Below are 17,036 nucleotides of genomic sequence, written 5' to 3' on the forward strand. Positions count from 1 at the left end.
TCCTTTTCTGCAACACTGCAGATGGCATCAGCCAGTGGAGTCCCAGCTACAGTTTTAAAAGCCTGGCAGAAAATACATGCTGGGTGGGAAGAGGGGAACATGTAGAAGCCACAATGTGGTGCTGGGGTTTGAAAAAAGAGAGGAAGACTCTGGAAACCTCTGCTCTTTTACAGATAAACAGAGCAACTGCCAAGGGGACTGCAGCCTGGTGTCTCCAGGGATGCTTGCTCCGAGGACTTCTGCTGAAGCCACTGCTTTACACAGTTAGAGCAGGGTGCATGGGCCACCTCTAAACCCAGAGGAAGCTGCAGCTGCTGCCTGGAGATTCAGGAGGTTTTCCCATGACCTGGGGGATGTATCAAAAGCAATGAGTGCAGATGGAGTCTCTCGAGTGGGATGTTGCTGACTGATGGGAAAGAGAACAGAACTGGGTGGGATTTTTTTTTATTTGTTTTGGAGGTGTCTTTTATTTTTTTTAATTGCTGTTAGCTGGGATGAATCACTCTTTTCTTACAAAAAAATAACGTTTCTTTTACTTTCTAGAAATATTTGGATACAATAGTTATATTTTGCTTAAGTCCAGGTCTGCGTATTCTGGAATTAATATATTTTCATGTTCTGGCAATTTAGATCAAAAAGATGACCAGAGAACCTATACACCTGGAAGTCTCTTCTCTGCCTTTATAGAAGTGGGGTCTTGGGGTGGGTTTTTTGTTTGTTTGGGCTTTTGCTTGCTTGGTTTTTGTTTTTTTTTTTTCATTTCTTTGTTTTTAAACTATCCATTATTTTTTTCCCCAAAAAAATGCAGTCTGGAGTTGTTTTCAGTGAAGTTCTTGCTTAGCTAAACAAGTCAGCATTTCTTTGCCATCACAATGGTAAAGCCAAGTGCTAATGACACCAAGCATGCACCTGCAAGTCCAGCCAGAATAGGAGCAAATGTAAAATGAGGCTTTCCTAACCCAAAAATGACCAAGCAGATGAGAGAAAGCAGCAAGGAATGGGATGCTGACAGGGCCAGAGGAACATGGGTTCAATCACTTGTCCAGTCTTTCAGAGGACACCTTGGGGGGAAGCAGGAGCAGAGTGACAGAAGTGGGGCAAAACATCCTGCAGAGCATGGCTGTGGGCTGACAGATGAACCAGCATCAGACTTTGCTTCTCTGACAGACTTCAGTGTTTTAACACACACAGTAATGTGATCAACACTTGTTTCCAGCTGCATTTAGGTGGAAGCAATCCAACGTGACTGTCAACCCTCCCTGTGTCCCCAAGCCCTGCTCTTCATCCACAGCAAGAAAGAGCCAGGCACCCCCCCTTCCAAACAATTTCTGCCTGTCTGGGCAACACGGTTTCCTGGGATCACACACGGGATAAAGGACTTAAACTAAAAGTGGTCCTTGCATTGTATTTCTGATTTAGATATATTATATACATGAGTGCTGTCACCACCAGGCAGGGCTCTACGTGGGTACAGGAAAGCAATACCTAGATAATATTATGAGCTCCAGCTATATATTTTTTAGCTTACCTGTCCAGAAAGGGAAGCAATAAAAATCTGATTCCTGATATGCAAGGGCAAATTTTCATTAAAACATGGGAATGTTTTAGTTTGTGGAGGTTTTTTCCCCTCCAAGTACACTTACTTAAAATATTCAGGACAAAAACTGATGTGTAGAACCTGTAGTCTGCCAAAATAATCCTGATCTACATAAAAATATTCCTTGCATTAAGTTTATGAACACACACAATAGTTACATGTGAAGTGCAAGGGAAATGCCCAGTAGTCCCAAATGCAAGTGTAACACACTCCCAAGCAGCATACACTGGGAAATTCAGATTAATGGATGGCTATACTTCAATTGCTTTTGTGGTCAAAAGAATTATGATGTATTTGCAGAGAGCATGAAAAGGCTATCTTTTTTATACGTGGGTGTAAATTCAGCAGAATTACATGTCTTAAATGAGAGGGAGAGTCCTCCCAGATGCTCACATATAAAAGCCAGGAAGCAGAAAGATAAAAACAGATGGTCTTGAGATTTTTCAATTACAAGCCTTTTTGGCAATATACAGCTGAAGGAATTCCAAGCATTTGTCACTTTGACACCACTTTGTAGTAAGTAATGGGATTTTGGTACTTACAAATTCTGAAACATGCTAGAATTTGAAGACCAAAACCAGCTACCTAAATCAAAAGTATCACTTCAGGAGTTCAAGTCACATTCTAATATATCTAACAGAAGCATCTCAAAAAAATAGGGAAAACTATTTTTAATTTGATGGTTATTCATAGATTCGCTAAGATTCTGCAAGAGACACAAAAGATACAAGCAACTTTCAGCAGGCTGGGCACACTCACACTGTTGCTGACACTGTAAAACTGAAACCCACCATTGGGATAAGAGGCAGACTGCTGACCACAGCATTCCACAAGATAAAAAAATCCTTCATTCCTCAAGGGAGCACTACCTGTAAACTTTTGTCTCATTTTGCAAGAAAACTGCAGACAAAGAAACTTTGAAATACACAGTCCTCCTTTGATTTATTTTTTTTTTGATTTCTTTTAAGGAATAGAAATTCTTTAAACAGTGCTTAACAATACCTTTATTATTTGCAAGTCTTATGCCTCTTAGATTATTAAAAAGGGCTTAGCTAGCACTCAGGTACACAAAAGGTGTATAAGTAGAATTAAGTAGACACCTCATTTAGGAGCTCAGTGCATAGCTAGCTTTAAAATTTGGAAAACTGTAGCTTCTAAAGCTCTCAGATTTAGCTGTGCCCCACCTTGACCTACCACCAAATCTGCAAGTTTTCTCCTGAGCTAGTAATATCAGGAATCATTGATGCACAAACCTTTCCCCCCTTTTCCTGAGCTCTGGGGGAAGAAAAAACATAAAGATACAGCACTTACTTTATAACTACGTAAGTGTAAATCGTATTAGTTGCTCCAGGTTCTCATTTTACATTAGGAAAATTAACTATATAATGACATGCTAGATTGTATGGTATAGGTACCTCTACCTTCATATCAAAGTGCACTACAGAACCATGTCAGACTCAAAATAGCAACGTAGGTACAGAACCACTGTCCACCCTCACTGAATTCTTCTTCCAGGTAATTCTAATGTGGAAACTGACAGAGAATATAAAAGAGCTATAAGAATCTTTGGGACATGTAATAGCAGCTAAAGAAAAGAAAGGAAGAGTGTGGGTATTAATTAAACTGCATATGATGACGTGGAGGCTTCAATACCAAAATTTCTTTCAGAATCTGAATTTTAGCTCAAGGTTTCCAACTTACCTTACTCAGTGCAAGCTAGAAGAAATTAAATTTATTATGGCAATGATCAAAAAAAACGTGTATGAGGAGGCACAGCACTTACCACTCAACAGAAACCAGTGCTGAGCAGTCTTTCTAAGGTAACTCAAACTATGGCTGTAACTTCAAAAATAGCAGCCCATACAAACCAGAAATGGAAGGAGCTGCTAAAGTTCATCAGAATGGTCAGAAGCCATCCAAAATTAAGACTTCAGTCCAATGGTGTGAATCTTGTAAATGAGAAACCTGCTTTCAAACCCAGCAAATAAAACCTATCCTTACTTGTTATTGGTGGGTCCCGTTGCCAGGACATCCGATTGCAATTTTGGGAAGAATCCTTGTTCATATTTCCCTTGGCCAATCTTCATATCAAGTAAGTGGGGGTGGATGGCTGTGTGATCAATCTTCATCAGCCTCTGCTCGATGGATTGAGCTGCAAGTTACAGGCACAGGGGAACAACTGTGTTAGTGAACCACCTGAAGGCACGTGCTACAGCAACAGAAGCAGGCATGCTCTCAACCCTGAAAACACTCTGAATAGTTGAATTAGTGACCTTAGACCCATAAATCTGTGGCTTTAAGAAGTGAGGAAACATCCCCGCTGTTATTTTGTTATTTTGCTTTAGGTTTCTCCACCCAACACCAGGAAGATCAGCACAAGCAAATTAGCTGTTAAGCAAGCAGGTGCTTAGAGGAGTCAACAAGATGGGCTATGAAATGGCAAGGGCAGTGTAATCTTTTCCTGGAATTCAATGTTTGGCTTTCATGCTCCTTTGGCAGGATGGAGCCTCTGAGACCAGCTGCATCTCTGCAGGGTTGGACATCTCGCTTTGCCCTGGACACGTCTCCCTGGACAGATGTAGGGGTGATGATACCTGAGTTTTGCAAACATCTGGCATCTATAACAATCCCCCTCCTGAAATTAAATATGCCACTGATGGATGGTAGGCCCTTAAAAAGCATGGCTAACTGCAGCAAGGCCTGAGCAGCAGCAAGAAGATGAACAGATGCTTGGAAGCAGGGCAGGCTATGACAAGACCAGAGAGGGCTCCCTAATAATCATGGCTCTGCTGAGACTAATGCAGTTCAGTCATTTGCTTCAAGGATGGGAGGATTTAATCTCAAGTCTTGAGCAGGATGAAAATAAAATCTGTCACCCTCTCATCACTGAGTCAGATGCACTGTGAAGGAGAAGGGAAAGGAGTTGCATGGAGAAAAGCAGCATTTAATTAGAAACTTTAATATTCAACTTGTTACAGCCCATCCATTAATGGGCAGGCCTGTTCTTTTCAGCCTGTCCTGACTAGTGAATCAATATGCAAAATGTGGAAACTAAATCCATTTTCCATTTGTTAAGAACAACACAGACCTTGTGTCCTATTTTATAAAACTGTGATGGGAAAGAAACTGTCATAAGATTTACATACATTATCATTAGATAATCTCAGCTTTTTTTTTAATCTTCCCTCTACAAAAAATAAAACAACACAAAAAACCCAACCACTTTGTATATGTTTGGGGTTTTTTGGGGTGGTTTTTCTTTGGTGGTTTGGTTTTTTCGAGGAAGGGGTTTGGATCGTGTACTGTGAAGTCAGAGGGTCTGAAGCATTCTAAAAACAGTAGGTTAAACAAGCGGGTGCTGGATCAGTGCTAAGGTCACATATATTGTGAATGGTAAATACAAAGGCAAATTGGCATTACTATCAGTCTGCTGCTTTTCACAAGACAGAGAATGAGGTTCCGGTGCCACAATATCTACCAAAACTAGACGCTGAATAGACACTCGACCTGTAAATTAGAATTGGTTTTAAATAGAAAAAAGTTCAGCAGACAGAGAATTTCTATTCCTACCACATCTGTAACAAGTAAGACACTCTGAAAATTAAAATGAAAAAAAAAAACAACCCACCATGAGAAATGTGTTTGCCCCAGTTCATTAATATGTGTCTCAGCAAATTTAAGAGTATAATTTCCCTGTATTACTTGGAAACTAAATAAATACTTGCACAGTAAGAAAATAAAGTATACATTGAAAATGCATCCTGTGATTGTAATGGAAAAAACCCCAAATCTTCAGTATACAGGGTATTATTTGTTAACACTGAAAATGTATTACTGGAGCTACTAAATATGCCACAGAGGATTAGGTACCCAGCATCTCCTGCTGCTATAACCAAATGGCCTAAGGCAAAAAAAAAAAAAAAAAGGTCTTTTTACAGGAAAGTAAAGATGAGGCCAGTAGAGCAGACACCAGGGCTGAGCTCCTCAGTGTGTCTGGCACTGGTCCCACCTCTGCAGTGAAGGAAAGCTCTCCCAGCAATGGAACAGGAGCGCAGCTCCACGGTTTGGTTTGTGCTCATCAAGGGCCCTGGCACAGGAGAGTTTGAAGGGAAGGTAAAGGCTCCTGCTGGTTTTAGCATTTAACAGCATGCTGAAGTTTTTGATAGGGAAAATAAGGACACCACTGAGTCTAGGGCTTCCTCAACAGCTGCAGTGCTCAGATGACTGAATACCTATATTTCTTTGTGGCTGACATTGTACTTTTGAATATTTTAGTAGCCCGTCTGAACATACCTGCTTCTTTCAAAGTGCTGCATTTCTGATAGTTGGATGTCCGCAGTGCAGGGGCCCTCACATTATACAGCCTTATTTTCTCAATGCGGGAGTCAAAAACTCGTAGAAAAGGGTCTTTCTCTTCCCACTGGGAGATTATCTTATTGTCTATAAAGGTTGCAAACATCTGTGTTTCAATGAAGTGTGAAAGGAACGGGAGGTAAGGCTCGGGTTGGTCCGAAAGGAAGGAAGCCTGAAACACAGAACAGCCCATTAGTGCCATGTTCCTGCCTGAGCCACCTTGTGACAGAGATGATCCAGCCTGCACTAGGCCTCCCCACCACAAAAAACACCTCTCTGAGAGGTGCAAACCCATCTACAAAGGGGGTTGGTTCCCAGGTCACCTCTTTTGCTAGGACTGTGAGAAATAAGAAGTCAAGGAGGCTTCGTGGGGGCTAAAGTAAAGGGAATGAGGAGTTACTGAAGTGGTGCCCTTGCTGACAGCATTTTCAAAGCATCCCAGCAGTACCACCTGCAGGAATGAGCCCCATGCAACCCAAAGCAGACCAACACCATGGGTGCCAACTTGGGACCTCTAGGTCAGCATGTCCCTGCCTGGGACCAGGTCCCTTGTTATACACATGACATATATGTTATACATCGACGTGTAAAGTGCTCTTCAGTTATCGCTCTTTTGTGGAGTAAAGTGAGGCAATTAATAATGAATTTCCAATTAAAACTGAGTGTGTGCCTAAATATCTGAATGCACTGACGGTAAGAGACAATTTTATTGTATAGCACAGATTGCCTCAGCAAGTCCCTCCTTTTGAATGCTGCACTTGTTCCAACACCTGAATACAAAACGAGACCAATAAAAGGCATGGAAGCGTTTTTTGGATCAAAACCTGACTCAGATCAATATTTAGTCTGTTCCTGACTGTTTATCCCTCTAACATTCTTCTTGGAGAAGGACTTGCATCTGAAAAAAGCTGATGGCTAAGAGTGCTATCTATTTTGCCAAATTACTCAGAAATAGTAAACTGTGCAAGCTCCCAAATGTTTCTCATTCCTTTTGCTGGCCTACAGTCTCTTTATTTCCCCATTTCTAATCTCAACTTCCTTTTCCCTCTTGTGTACACACTTACAAAGGAGTCATAAAAGTACTCCTCTGCCATAAGGATGCCATAACCTACTGAAACAACACTACCCATTAACAAAAAGCTCTACTGTGAAATTAGGAAACAAGAAAGACCAGATTTGTTTTTTGTCTCCTGCATGCACCTCTCCTCTCAGCAGAGAAAAAAGAAAATAATTTTCAAAAAGTAAATCACTTCATTGCTACCCTTCCATCAAACCCACAGGAAAAGCCCCATCAGCTGTGCAGAAACATGCCACCAGCCTGGTTCATACAAGCCAAGATGGCTCTGACTGGTTTGGTGGATTGGTTTGCACCAATTTACTCTGTCAGCCCATCTGGCTCTTCATAAACAAAACTGACAAGTGTTGTGGTGAGACAGACAGTGAACAGTGGATTAAGAGTACTTAGCCTATACATGCATAATATAGGTATTCTCCCTCCCTCCCAAAAAGCACTTTCAGAGGGAAAACCAAAGAGATGGCTATCATTACTTTGTCAAAGTTCTGCATTTGTTCCCTGTTTGTCAGCCAGGACTCCATATCGGGGGCAGCCTGAATGACAAAAGCCTCGTAGTCTGCAAACATCTGCGTGAAGCGGTTGGCGAAAACCTCGCGGAGCTGCACGTTCAGTTTGTAGTCCCTCAGCTCCACCTCCTCACATGGCAATTTCCCATCCTTCTCCTTCTCCACCAGGGGAGCCGTGATGGTGATTTTTTCCATTGTCACTCCTGTTCTCTTGGCAAGGGCTTGGAGGCGGGCGATGGTCTCGTTGCCTTTCAGCAGCTCGTACATGTTGAGGGCATTGCTGGGGATGTTCCCATTCTTCTTGTCATTCACCAGGTCACTAAGAACCAGGTTCTTGAGTTTGGTGGCACTGTCACTGCAGTGCAGGTTACCCTCCGGTGGGATCCCAAACTGCAGGAGCACCTCTGAGATTTCCTGGATAAATTCCAGCTTGTTGGGGAACTGGGGGAATTCCTCTGGCAGTTCGATGAAATGGTTGTCAATGTCTACAAAGCACAAGTTTGCCTGAAAGACAAAGAAAAGTTTCAGATACTCAGCACTGAACTGGCTCCTGTGCTAAATAGCCCCGTTTTTCCCAGAGGCTTCCAGACAAAAGGACAAGAGCACAAATATGATGAAGGAGACTTAAGCTGTGTCATCTAGCCTGCAACATTCCAGATGTCAGCAAAGCTGGGGGACAAATGGATGGCAATGATTTAATGAAAAAACAAAGTCTTCTGTAACCCCCTCCTGTTCTCCTGAGACTTGCAGATCCCAAACTTCCCAACTCACAGATTTGATATCCCCTCCTGGACCTAGCAAGGACACACCAGCAGGCTTGTTGGATGTTTAGCACCACTTCTTAGCCCACATAAATACTGCTTTGTCAATTACCACATCTCAAGGGCATGTTTATTTCCAGGATCCAACTGCAAGAAGCTTCTGTAATTGTTCTACCAAGGAATGAGTTGTTCCATGAGAAAGATGACACTGCTGTGAGCAAAGGTTCAAAAGAAGGTCCCAGGGAAATCCTTTGGGATCATCTCTGAGTACAGCGTGTCCCCTAGAGAGCAAGCCCTGTTTTCCCACTTTCCCTACCCCCTGTTTCCATGGAGGCTTTTAATCTTGGCTATTCCTCTTCTCAAGATTTAAACAGAGTGCTCTTAGACAGCTTTGCTATGTTGGAAGATGGATCTCAGCCCATAAGATTAAAGCTAAGTGAAGACATGAATCTATCAGAGCAGATACTTTTACTAGGAAAGTGTCAATGGGGGGATGGAAGAACCTTACATAAAATTAATTACATGGCAAATGCACCCTCAGGAATAATAGCAGAATAAAAAACAGTAATTGATCTTCTGAACTGCAGCTTACATCTGAAATTCTCTGTCGGAGTGCACTGTGCTGAATAAAATCTTAAACCAGGTCAGATTCCCAAGGTGCTGAGCTTTGAAGGGTTTTATCCTTGCATAAAGCTGCAGAATGAGAGTTGTAGGAATCCACAGGGCAACATCAGGTCTTTGTTAGATTCACCTGGCCATCAGCATAGCTCCTCTGCCTTCTCCAAAGCACTTCTACTGTTCTTTACTCCACACCAAATACTGCAGACTAATCCTCAGATTACGTAAATAGAAAGGACCTATTTTCCTCCTTTTCTGAAAAGGTTAACTTTCTGCAGGACAATACATTCCACGGCAAACATGGTTATAATATATTGGATTTTTAAGGGGTGTGCTTGAGATTCATCACCTTTCACATAGATACTTAAAGGGGTATTAGGATTCATCTGGTAAAAAGAAGTGTCCCTTCAGCTCCCTTTTTCATCATAAATTTGAACTGTACAATGAAAAACATTTCTTCATACAAAATAATTTGCTTTACCAAGCTATACAGTGTTAAAGTGTTGTAGTATGTATGCATCAATATGGTTCTTTAGCTCAGGGACTGTTTTCTTATCTATCAATATTTCATTTCAAAGGCTTTTTAATTTCAGCTCTGCATATCATTTACAAAATTTGAAAAATGAGGTTTGGACTCAGAAAGCCCTTGGGGAATTGGTCGCTCTCCTCTCTTCAAAAACATCTGATGATTAAAGTTAATGCAGAGAGATTAGCAACCTTAATACAGCATGATGGCCAGTTGTTAGAATTTTTATCTCTAACAAACAAATGTTTTATATTTAGACTAAGAGCTTGAAAAGCTAGCCCCTGGCCTGAGCAACAAAGGAATGCTCAGGCAAACAGTGCTTCATCACTGCTTCCACGTTGAAGGATTTTGTTATTGTCTAGAGGAATTTGATGCTCAAGATCTTCCCTGTTCAAACCCCCTTCCTTCTTTCCCTCTCCCACAGTTCCTCAGCCCATGGTGCTCATAAATGCTGCACTGATTGTTTTTCACTCGTTTATCAAATATCATAACCCCACTATTTCTCTTCCCTCACTGGCAATACTTAATTTGCTATTCTAGCAATACAGCAAGCTCATCACATTACAATTTTAATTTAAGGAAAATGACAGCTTAATCTGCTAACTAGAAGCATATGAATAATAATTCTAAAAATCACAGTAATTATGTAATATTAGCATGCTTTTACTGAAAAGTGCAGCTAGATACCAGCTTTATTTCCACATCAGTGAAAATTTCATGTGAATGGATCATTGTATTCATGAGTTAAGACTGTTACATGGCACTGTTACCTGCCAACAGGGTTAAGAATCAGTCGCCTCCACCTAGTACCTAAAATAGATCTTTATAAAAAGCCACATTATCTTGCCCTGTGTTTATCCCTGCACTGCCACAAACTCCCCCTCCTGCATGTTCTCCTCTGCTGCTGCTCCCACCTGACTTGTCAGTAAGAGCACCTCTTTGCTCTTAGGGACTCTGCCCGCAGGAGAGGTTCCCACATGGAGCTGAGTACTGCCATACAAACAGTTATTCTTTGGGTTACCACTAATTTTAAGAAGAAAACCAAACTAAAATGCATGTGTTCAGTCACTATCTCAAATGCTAACAGGCTACCAGTATCCCAAAGACTTTGCAGTATGGAAAGTGATTGGTGGCCAGGTTAAAATGATAAGCAGTTTTAACCATCTTGATCAAATTTTGAGGAGAAAAATCTCCACTTAACACTCTACCACCTCTAATTTTTAACACCTACATTAAGAGGACAGCCTTTCCTTCCTCTTTTTTTTTTTTTGAGGGAAATGCAAAAGACCAGGGAAAATTTTTACTTCCCGTTGCATGGGAGAACAGATCATAGAATCACAGAATCAGTTTGGCTGTAAAAGACTGTCAAGATTATCAAGTCCAACCATTGCACTGGCAAGTCCACCACTAAACCATGTCCCTAAGCACCATATCTAGATGTCTTTTAAATACCTCCACGAATAATTCCACCACTTCCTTGAGCAGCCTGTCCCAGCAACTATGGACCCTTTAGTAAAGAAATTTTTCCTAATCTAAACATCCTCTGGCACAACTTGAGGCCATTTTGTCTTGTCCTATTGTTTGCTAGTTGGGATAAGAAACCAACACCCACCTCGCTACAGTCTCCTCTCAGGTAATTGTAGAGAGGGATAAGGTCTCCCCTCAGCCTCCTTTTTTCCAGGCTAAACAACCCCGGTTCCCTCAGATGCTCTTGCTAAGATTTATGCTCTAGAACCTTCACCAGCTTTGTTGCCCTTGTTTGGACACGCTTGTCCATCTTTGGAAGTGCATCTTTGGACATAATCTTTAGTTCACAAGACATTGTAGTGAGTCAAAATTTGAAAGGCATGTGTGTGTGAGTGCCTCTAAGTAGGTTATAGGTATGGTATTAATGCAGATCATGTGAGGCCAGGATGTTGGTCTAGTAATAGACTTTGACCCAACCAGGAGCATGTGGGTTCACCCACGAGTGGGATGAGGCTGGCAAGAGAGAAGACACTTCTCAGCTGCAGTGATGGGACAGGGGCAGGTTTATACCATCTCATAACCACACCTGGTTGCAGATTCCTAAAGAGCATATCCCCAAATGAAATGCTCTTTAGCCCCCTGTCAACAAGACAATGTGACAATGACAAAGAGTAACAAAATCTGGTGAAGCGGGTCATGTAGGATAAGCAGAGAAACTTTCAGCATCACAGAAAGAAACATTTAGAAATCAATGCAATTAGTAGCTCTCATTAAATTAAAAAATGGCTTGAGAAGGGCTGTGGAGACTTTTCCCACTACCTCAATTTCTGCTGCTAAACAGCCTTCATTCACAGTGCCAGAGAAGCCTCCCAGCAGCAGGCATGGCATTTTCCAGCAGGGATTATTCACCCAAATAGTAACAGTGGATTTTGGAGTAGCAACCCCAAAGGTGGGGACCGACCTCCTGAGGCAGCTCCAGCTTGGAGCGGTCCGTTCCCTCCTTGGACTGCAGCCCCATCAGGTAAGGAACAGGAGCATCCAGGAAATGGAGGAGAGAGGCAGGAAGGATGGGGACATACACGTGCTGCCACTGGAATGGGAACAGCAGTGTCGTGATCCCCTCTGCCACTGTCATCAGGCGCTGATAATCTAGACAGGGAGAGAGAAACAGACAGACATTGAATCAGCTTTGTGTTCTGCTTGTGAAATCTGTCTGGCAAGAACATCAGTGACAAAACAAGACAGGAACTATGTTTACATGGGAAGATCTAATTTTGAAAGTGAGACAATACTTAAATATGCTTTAATTTGTCAAAACTCATTACCCCCCGGGAAGAAAGTACTGAACATAAATATTAATTTCTCATTTAGACCTACCCCATCATTAATTTATTAAAAGTATACCAAGCTTTCTATCTAACGTACAAGATAACAATACTCCAATTCTATAAAAAGCGTGGGGTTTTTTTACAAGAGGAAAAGAAGGAAAAAGAAGTGAACTTCAAGGAAATATTGTGCTAGAGCTTTCCTACTTGCTGCTGCTTGCCTGCTTTTGCTCCACTTGCTACTAATTCTGAGGCTAAATGGATTTTCCAGGAGACTTGTCTTGGCCACATACTAGCAGAAGTTTATAGTCCCTAAGTATTTTAAAGCATTTTTAAAGTAAAATCCAAACAGAAGTCTAACAGAACTTTAGTTATGAAAAATATTCTGTACAGTTAACATATTTATATTGCATTACATTCCCAAATCGGTACTTAATCCACTAGTTTATTGCTCTGCAATGTTTTGATTCAAGTAAACACTTTATTTTAATTAAAATTTAATTCAATACAGCTGAGCTGAAAGAATATTTCCGAATTTGCATAAGAGCAAATTATTTCTCAAATATCCCACTGGTGTGATGCAATATGACAACCTATTTTTTACTATAAATGAGGGAACCTGAATTTGAGAAAAGTTGTTTTTTTTTTTTTAAATTAAAAAAATAATAATTAAAAAAAAAAGAAAATCACATGTTGATATTGAAGAGATGGTCATCCTTACAGCAAATCTCAAACTGCAGACAATTCATCAGGAAACAAGTGAAGACCCCTGGGTCTTGTAAGATGCTCTATACTACCACAGCTTCTACATTGCATAGACAAGGAGAGGAGTCAGTTCTGATTCCCATTGTGCAGCTCTGCCACTTGTGAAAGCTTCTCTATTATTTACAAAAAGAGTTGTTCTCCCAGCTTCAGTGCACAGCGGTGTCATCAGTTATTGGCAAGAGTGGCAGAAGGGATGTCTCCACCATGGCTCCATGCAAAACCAGTTCTCATCAATGCCAGGCAAGTCTCACAAGCTTTGCCTTGAGCAACTGAGTGATTTTTCAACTTCACCAAGACCAGATCCTTGGTAACACCTGGGCTTTTGCCCATCTCCCCTGGCACCTCTGCCCAGCTTCATGAAATGAAAGATGTATGGATGAAGGCTCTGGTTTTGAGGTGGGTAGGAAGGCTTTTTTCTGGTAGTCGCACTGATTAGTTTGGCGTGGGCAGGAACCTAGCCTGACCCTTCCAGTTTCTCACACAAGCCAGCCTGATACCCTGCTAGACATCAGCAACAACAGAAGCTCTGTCATCTGATACCCCTCAGCTATGAGGAGGTCACTGGAAAGATGCACTTCAATAAATATGCAAATTAAAACAACAAATTGCATAACCCATTCTCCTTCTTGCAAGCACCTCTCCGTGGAAAACCAGGCTTGATCTGCAGCAGGTCAGCCAGCAGGGCAGAAACATTTTTCATCTTGTCTTACTAATAGCTAGTCATTCAATCTTCCAAAATTATTTTCATGCATACAAGTCAGACTCAAGGTTACACCTCAGAACCATTCCTGGCTACAGATCAGCCATTTATGAATCTCTCCCTTTGCAGTGGTCTGTAATTGTACACATCCACTGACTGCCTTGCTGAGGAGCACTTATTCAGAATCAACTTACAACACCTATTGGTGAAGCTACACTTCATAGCTCTGAAATCTTTAAAGGTTAAGAAAGATAGAAATCAAACACAGAAAGTAGCACGTCGTAATATGCATGAGGCTATTTCAAAGTCTGTTCTGATCTACATAGGCATGTGAAATAAGAGGTCTTCACAGCAAAGCTGCAAGTGTAATTTTGGATGAGGACAATCAACTAGAAATGCATGCTTGCTCTTCTTTGATGCTATTCATAATATTTAAGAGTCACTAGAACAAGTTCAACAAGAACTGATTATAATGAATGCTGGTTTTTTGTGGGTTTTTTTTTTTAAATATTGATGACCAAATTAATGGGCTAATCATTACCATGTAGCAATGTTTTCTAGCAATTAGCAGAGATAAAAACAATTCCATACATAGCTGTTTTCCCTGGAAGACGGAAGTTCCCAGGCACTGCCAGAAAAAAAGAATTTGAAATAAAACACCTGGAAATGGTTCTTTTTATATATTTTTAATGAAGTAAGAAACCCTAGCTTCTTTGTATTTAGCTTGCAAGCCTGTACAAGGTTAGACATCTATACTGTAAGGCAGAAAGGCTTTTTCATTTGAGAGATTCTTGCATCTGAGGTAAGCTTATATGGTTATTTAGAATGAGGGACTCCTACATTTCCCCAGATGAGAGAAAGAAAAAGAGGTGGCAGGGAAAAAAAAAAAAAAAAGAGAAAAAGAAAAAGAAGGAAAAGAATGGAAGCGGATGGAAAAATCAGAGTTTGTATAGATTGCGTGTGCTTGCATCAGGGGGAGGGTGTTTCCAGATCCTATCCCAACATCACCATTAGACTTCGATAACAATCTCCAAGTGCAGCCCAAGTTTTGCCTGTTATTTTATGAATGAGAGGCCCAGGCAGGAAAACTGCTCTCTGATCCTACTCCAGCTTTCAGAGCTAGAATAGGGGATTAGATAGTATTCTCCCATTTAGGAAGTGTTTTTTGAGAAAGGCCTTTTGGTTGAGCGGAGTGAGGACACAACAGTTCTGTTTCCCATCCATCTGACATTGGGAAACATCTGGAAAAGATACAAAAAGTAAAAACTCTGCCTGGGTGATATACACAGAAGGTCACAAACTCAGAGTGACAAATGGCTCAAATCAAGGCAGTTTCCTGAGGTCACTGAAATAAATCAGAGCTCACCCACTCCATGCTGTATGCACCATGTTGCATGCAGGAAGAGGCCTGGCAATGCCAACAAGGCTGCTACTGGCAATTTAAATGCATGAGCAGAAGGTTGTAGCCCATGGTGCTGTCCCACAGCTGCAACTGCTGCCACCAGAGCAAAGATTTCATCTGTGTAAAATCATTCCTGGGTACAGAAATAAGTAGTGGACACTAGAGACTCGAGCTCAGGGCTTCCCCTCCTTCTCTTTACTGCACAGCCCCAGCCTGGGTCAGTGGAGAAAGGACACAGAAGATCTGGAGGCTTACTGAACATCCCAAACACCAGATATCTTTCTCTGCAGTTTGCAGATGAGCTTTTGGATTTAAATTTCTCTTCTCCTGGATCTCACTTCCATCTGACTGCTCCACCTCTCCTACTTGCATCACTGTATCACTTTCTTCCTTTCAGTTTTTAATTTCTCCCCTCTCCCAAAGTGATGATACATCAGTGTTTATTTTGTTGGCAGCCCTACCTGCACCCCTCACTCTTCCATCTTGGGACAGGGAACATCACCAAGCAAAGCCCCTACAGCAGAGTTAAATTTCTAATTTTCATACAGGACATTTTCCAAAAGGAACTGCTCAGGGAAGGCAATCTCAACTCAAACTGGCCCTTATGGTTTCTATTGCAGCTTCTGCCTCCCAAGAACCACGTTTTAGCTGGATTTGGCACCCAGCTGTGTCTCACACTTAAACTCCTCCTTGCATGAAGAAGAGGGCAACAGAATCCAGTTCAAAGATGCCAGATCCAGTCCCTTGTTCTAGCAGCATCTGCCGGGGTTCCTTGGCCAAATCCCTGCTTCCCACTTCCCTGGGCTCACCAGGTAACTCTGTAGCGGGGCAGCAGTTCTGCTGCATAAGCCACACTTAGAAAAGGTCTGGAAATACCCACATGGCCCACAAGGTACAATGTGATGCTCAAAATGTAAACCCTAAGGGGTTCCTGTATAATTACAGATCTCTATTTTGTGCGAGAGGTGGGTATGGTTTCAGCCTTTGAACATCAACTCACCATAAATAATTTTTTTTCTTTTTTGGAAAGAGGGCAAAATTTGGGAAGTACTTCTCTTGATGTTGAGTGTCCTTAATACAGTAACAGGACAAACCGCAGTCAGCATGGAATTACAGCAGACACTGTGCATGCAGAAATATCTATCCCAAGGAGCTTAAAGTCCAAACACAGGCATCGACTGAGAAAACAAAATAATCCTTCTCCTTTCATTTCACGGATTGGGCACAGAAGCTCTGAGATGTTAAGCAATTTGCAAAGCTTAGGATAAAAATTGCTTTTCCTCCTACAAAGAGGCCTCAAAATCCTTCCCATACTGCAGGAAAATAAAAAAAAAATATATTCTTTGAGAGGAGAAAGGGAAAACAGTGTTACCTCTGCCCAGAACATCTGAGGCCTCCCTCCTTTAGATGCTACTTCCAAAACAAGTTCAAATCTTTGGTTGTCATCAAAGAGAGAACTTCACCTGGAACCTTCTCAGGTAATGCCCAAGCACAAGTTTTTTGATTATCAGGCCTGTGTAGGAGTACACACACACTCATTCAAACCAGAAACAGTGTTCTTGCTGTGATCAGAACTGTGTTACTCCAGTTTCAACACACCCAACCTTCCTAAATGAAAGAACAATTTGGCAGGTTTCCAGCTCCTTGTTTCAGTAACCTACCAAAGGAAGGTACAAAGCCTACTGCAGAGATGGAGTCACAGCTTGGGTCTTCTAAATCCAGTACACTGCTTTAAAAATAGACCATGCCTCCTCTTTTCTTTTCCTTTTAAGTTCTGTTTTATGTACAGTTTGAAAGTACTTGGGAGCATTTGTAAAGATGGGTTACCTGGACACCACTTCCTCTTCTCTACAGCTTTTTGAGCATGCATGAAGTGTAACAGCAGCTTTGCAAAGCCATATATGTAAAAATGTATCCTGGAGGATGATAATCAGATTATGT

At 41.5% G+C, this 17,036-nt stretch overlaps 1 protein-coding gene across 7 annotated transcripts in view; it reads right to left on the bottom strand.

Annotated features, from left to right (window-relative positions):
• DENND5B (DENN domain containing 5B) overlaps positions 1-17,036 on the bottom strand; it is a 112,977-nt gene that overhangs the window by 31,736 nt on the left and 64,205 nt on the right. For 5 of the 7 annotated variants that reach the window (XM_071769109.1, XM_071769082.1, XM_071769071.1 and 2 more), the window contains 4 exons: positions 11,865-12,052; positions 7,499-8,035; positions 5,891-6,122; positions 3,599-3,749 (listed from right to left, as the gene is read on the bottom strand). In XM_071769109.1, coding sequence (XP_071625210.1) covers positions 3,599-3,749; positions 5,891-6,122; positions 7,499-8,035; positions 11,865-12,052 — 1,108 coding nt within the window. Of the gene's footprint in view, positions 1-3,598; positions 3,750-5,017; positions 5,105-5,890; positions 6,123-7,498; positions 8,036-11,864; positions 12,053-17,036 lie in introns of all 7 variants that reach the window. The other 2 variants (XM_071769054.1, XM_071769063.1) reach the window with 1 other exon arrangement.

Source organism: Heliangelus exortis, chromosome 1 (genome assembly GCF_036169615.1).
Source record: "Heliangelus exortis chromosome 1, bHelExo1.hap1, whole genome shotgun sequence".
Classification (NCBI taxonomy): domain Eukaryota; kingdom Metazoa; phylum Chordata; class Aves; order Apodiformes; family Trochilidae; genus Heliangelus; species Heliangelus exortis.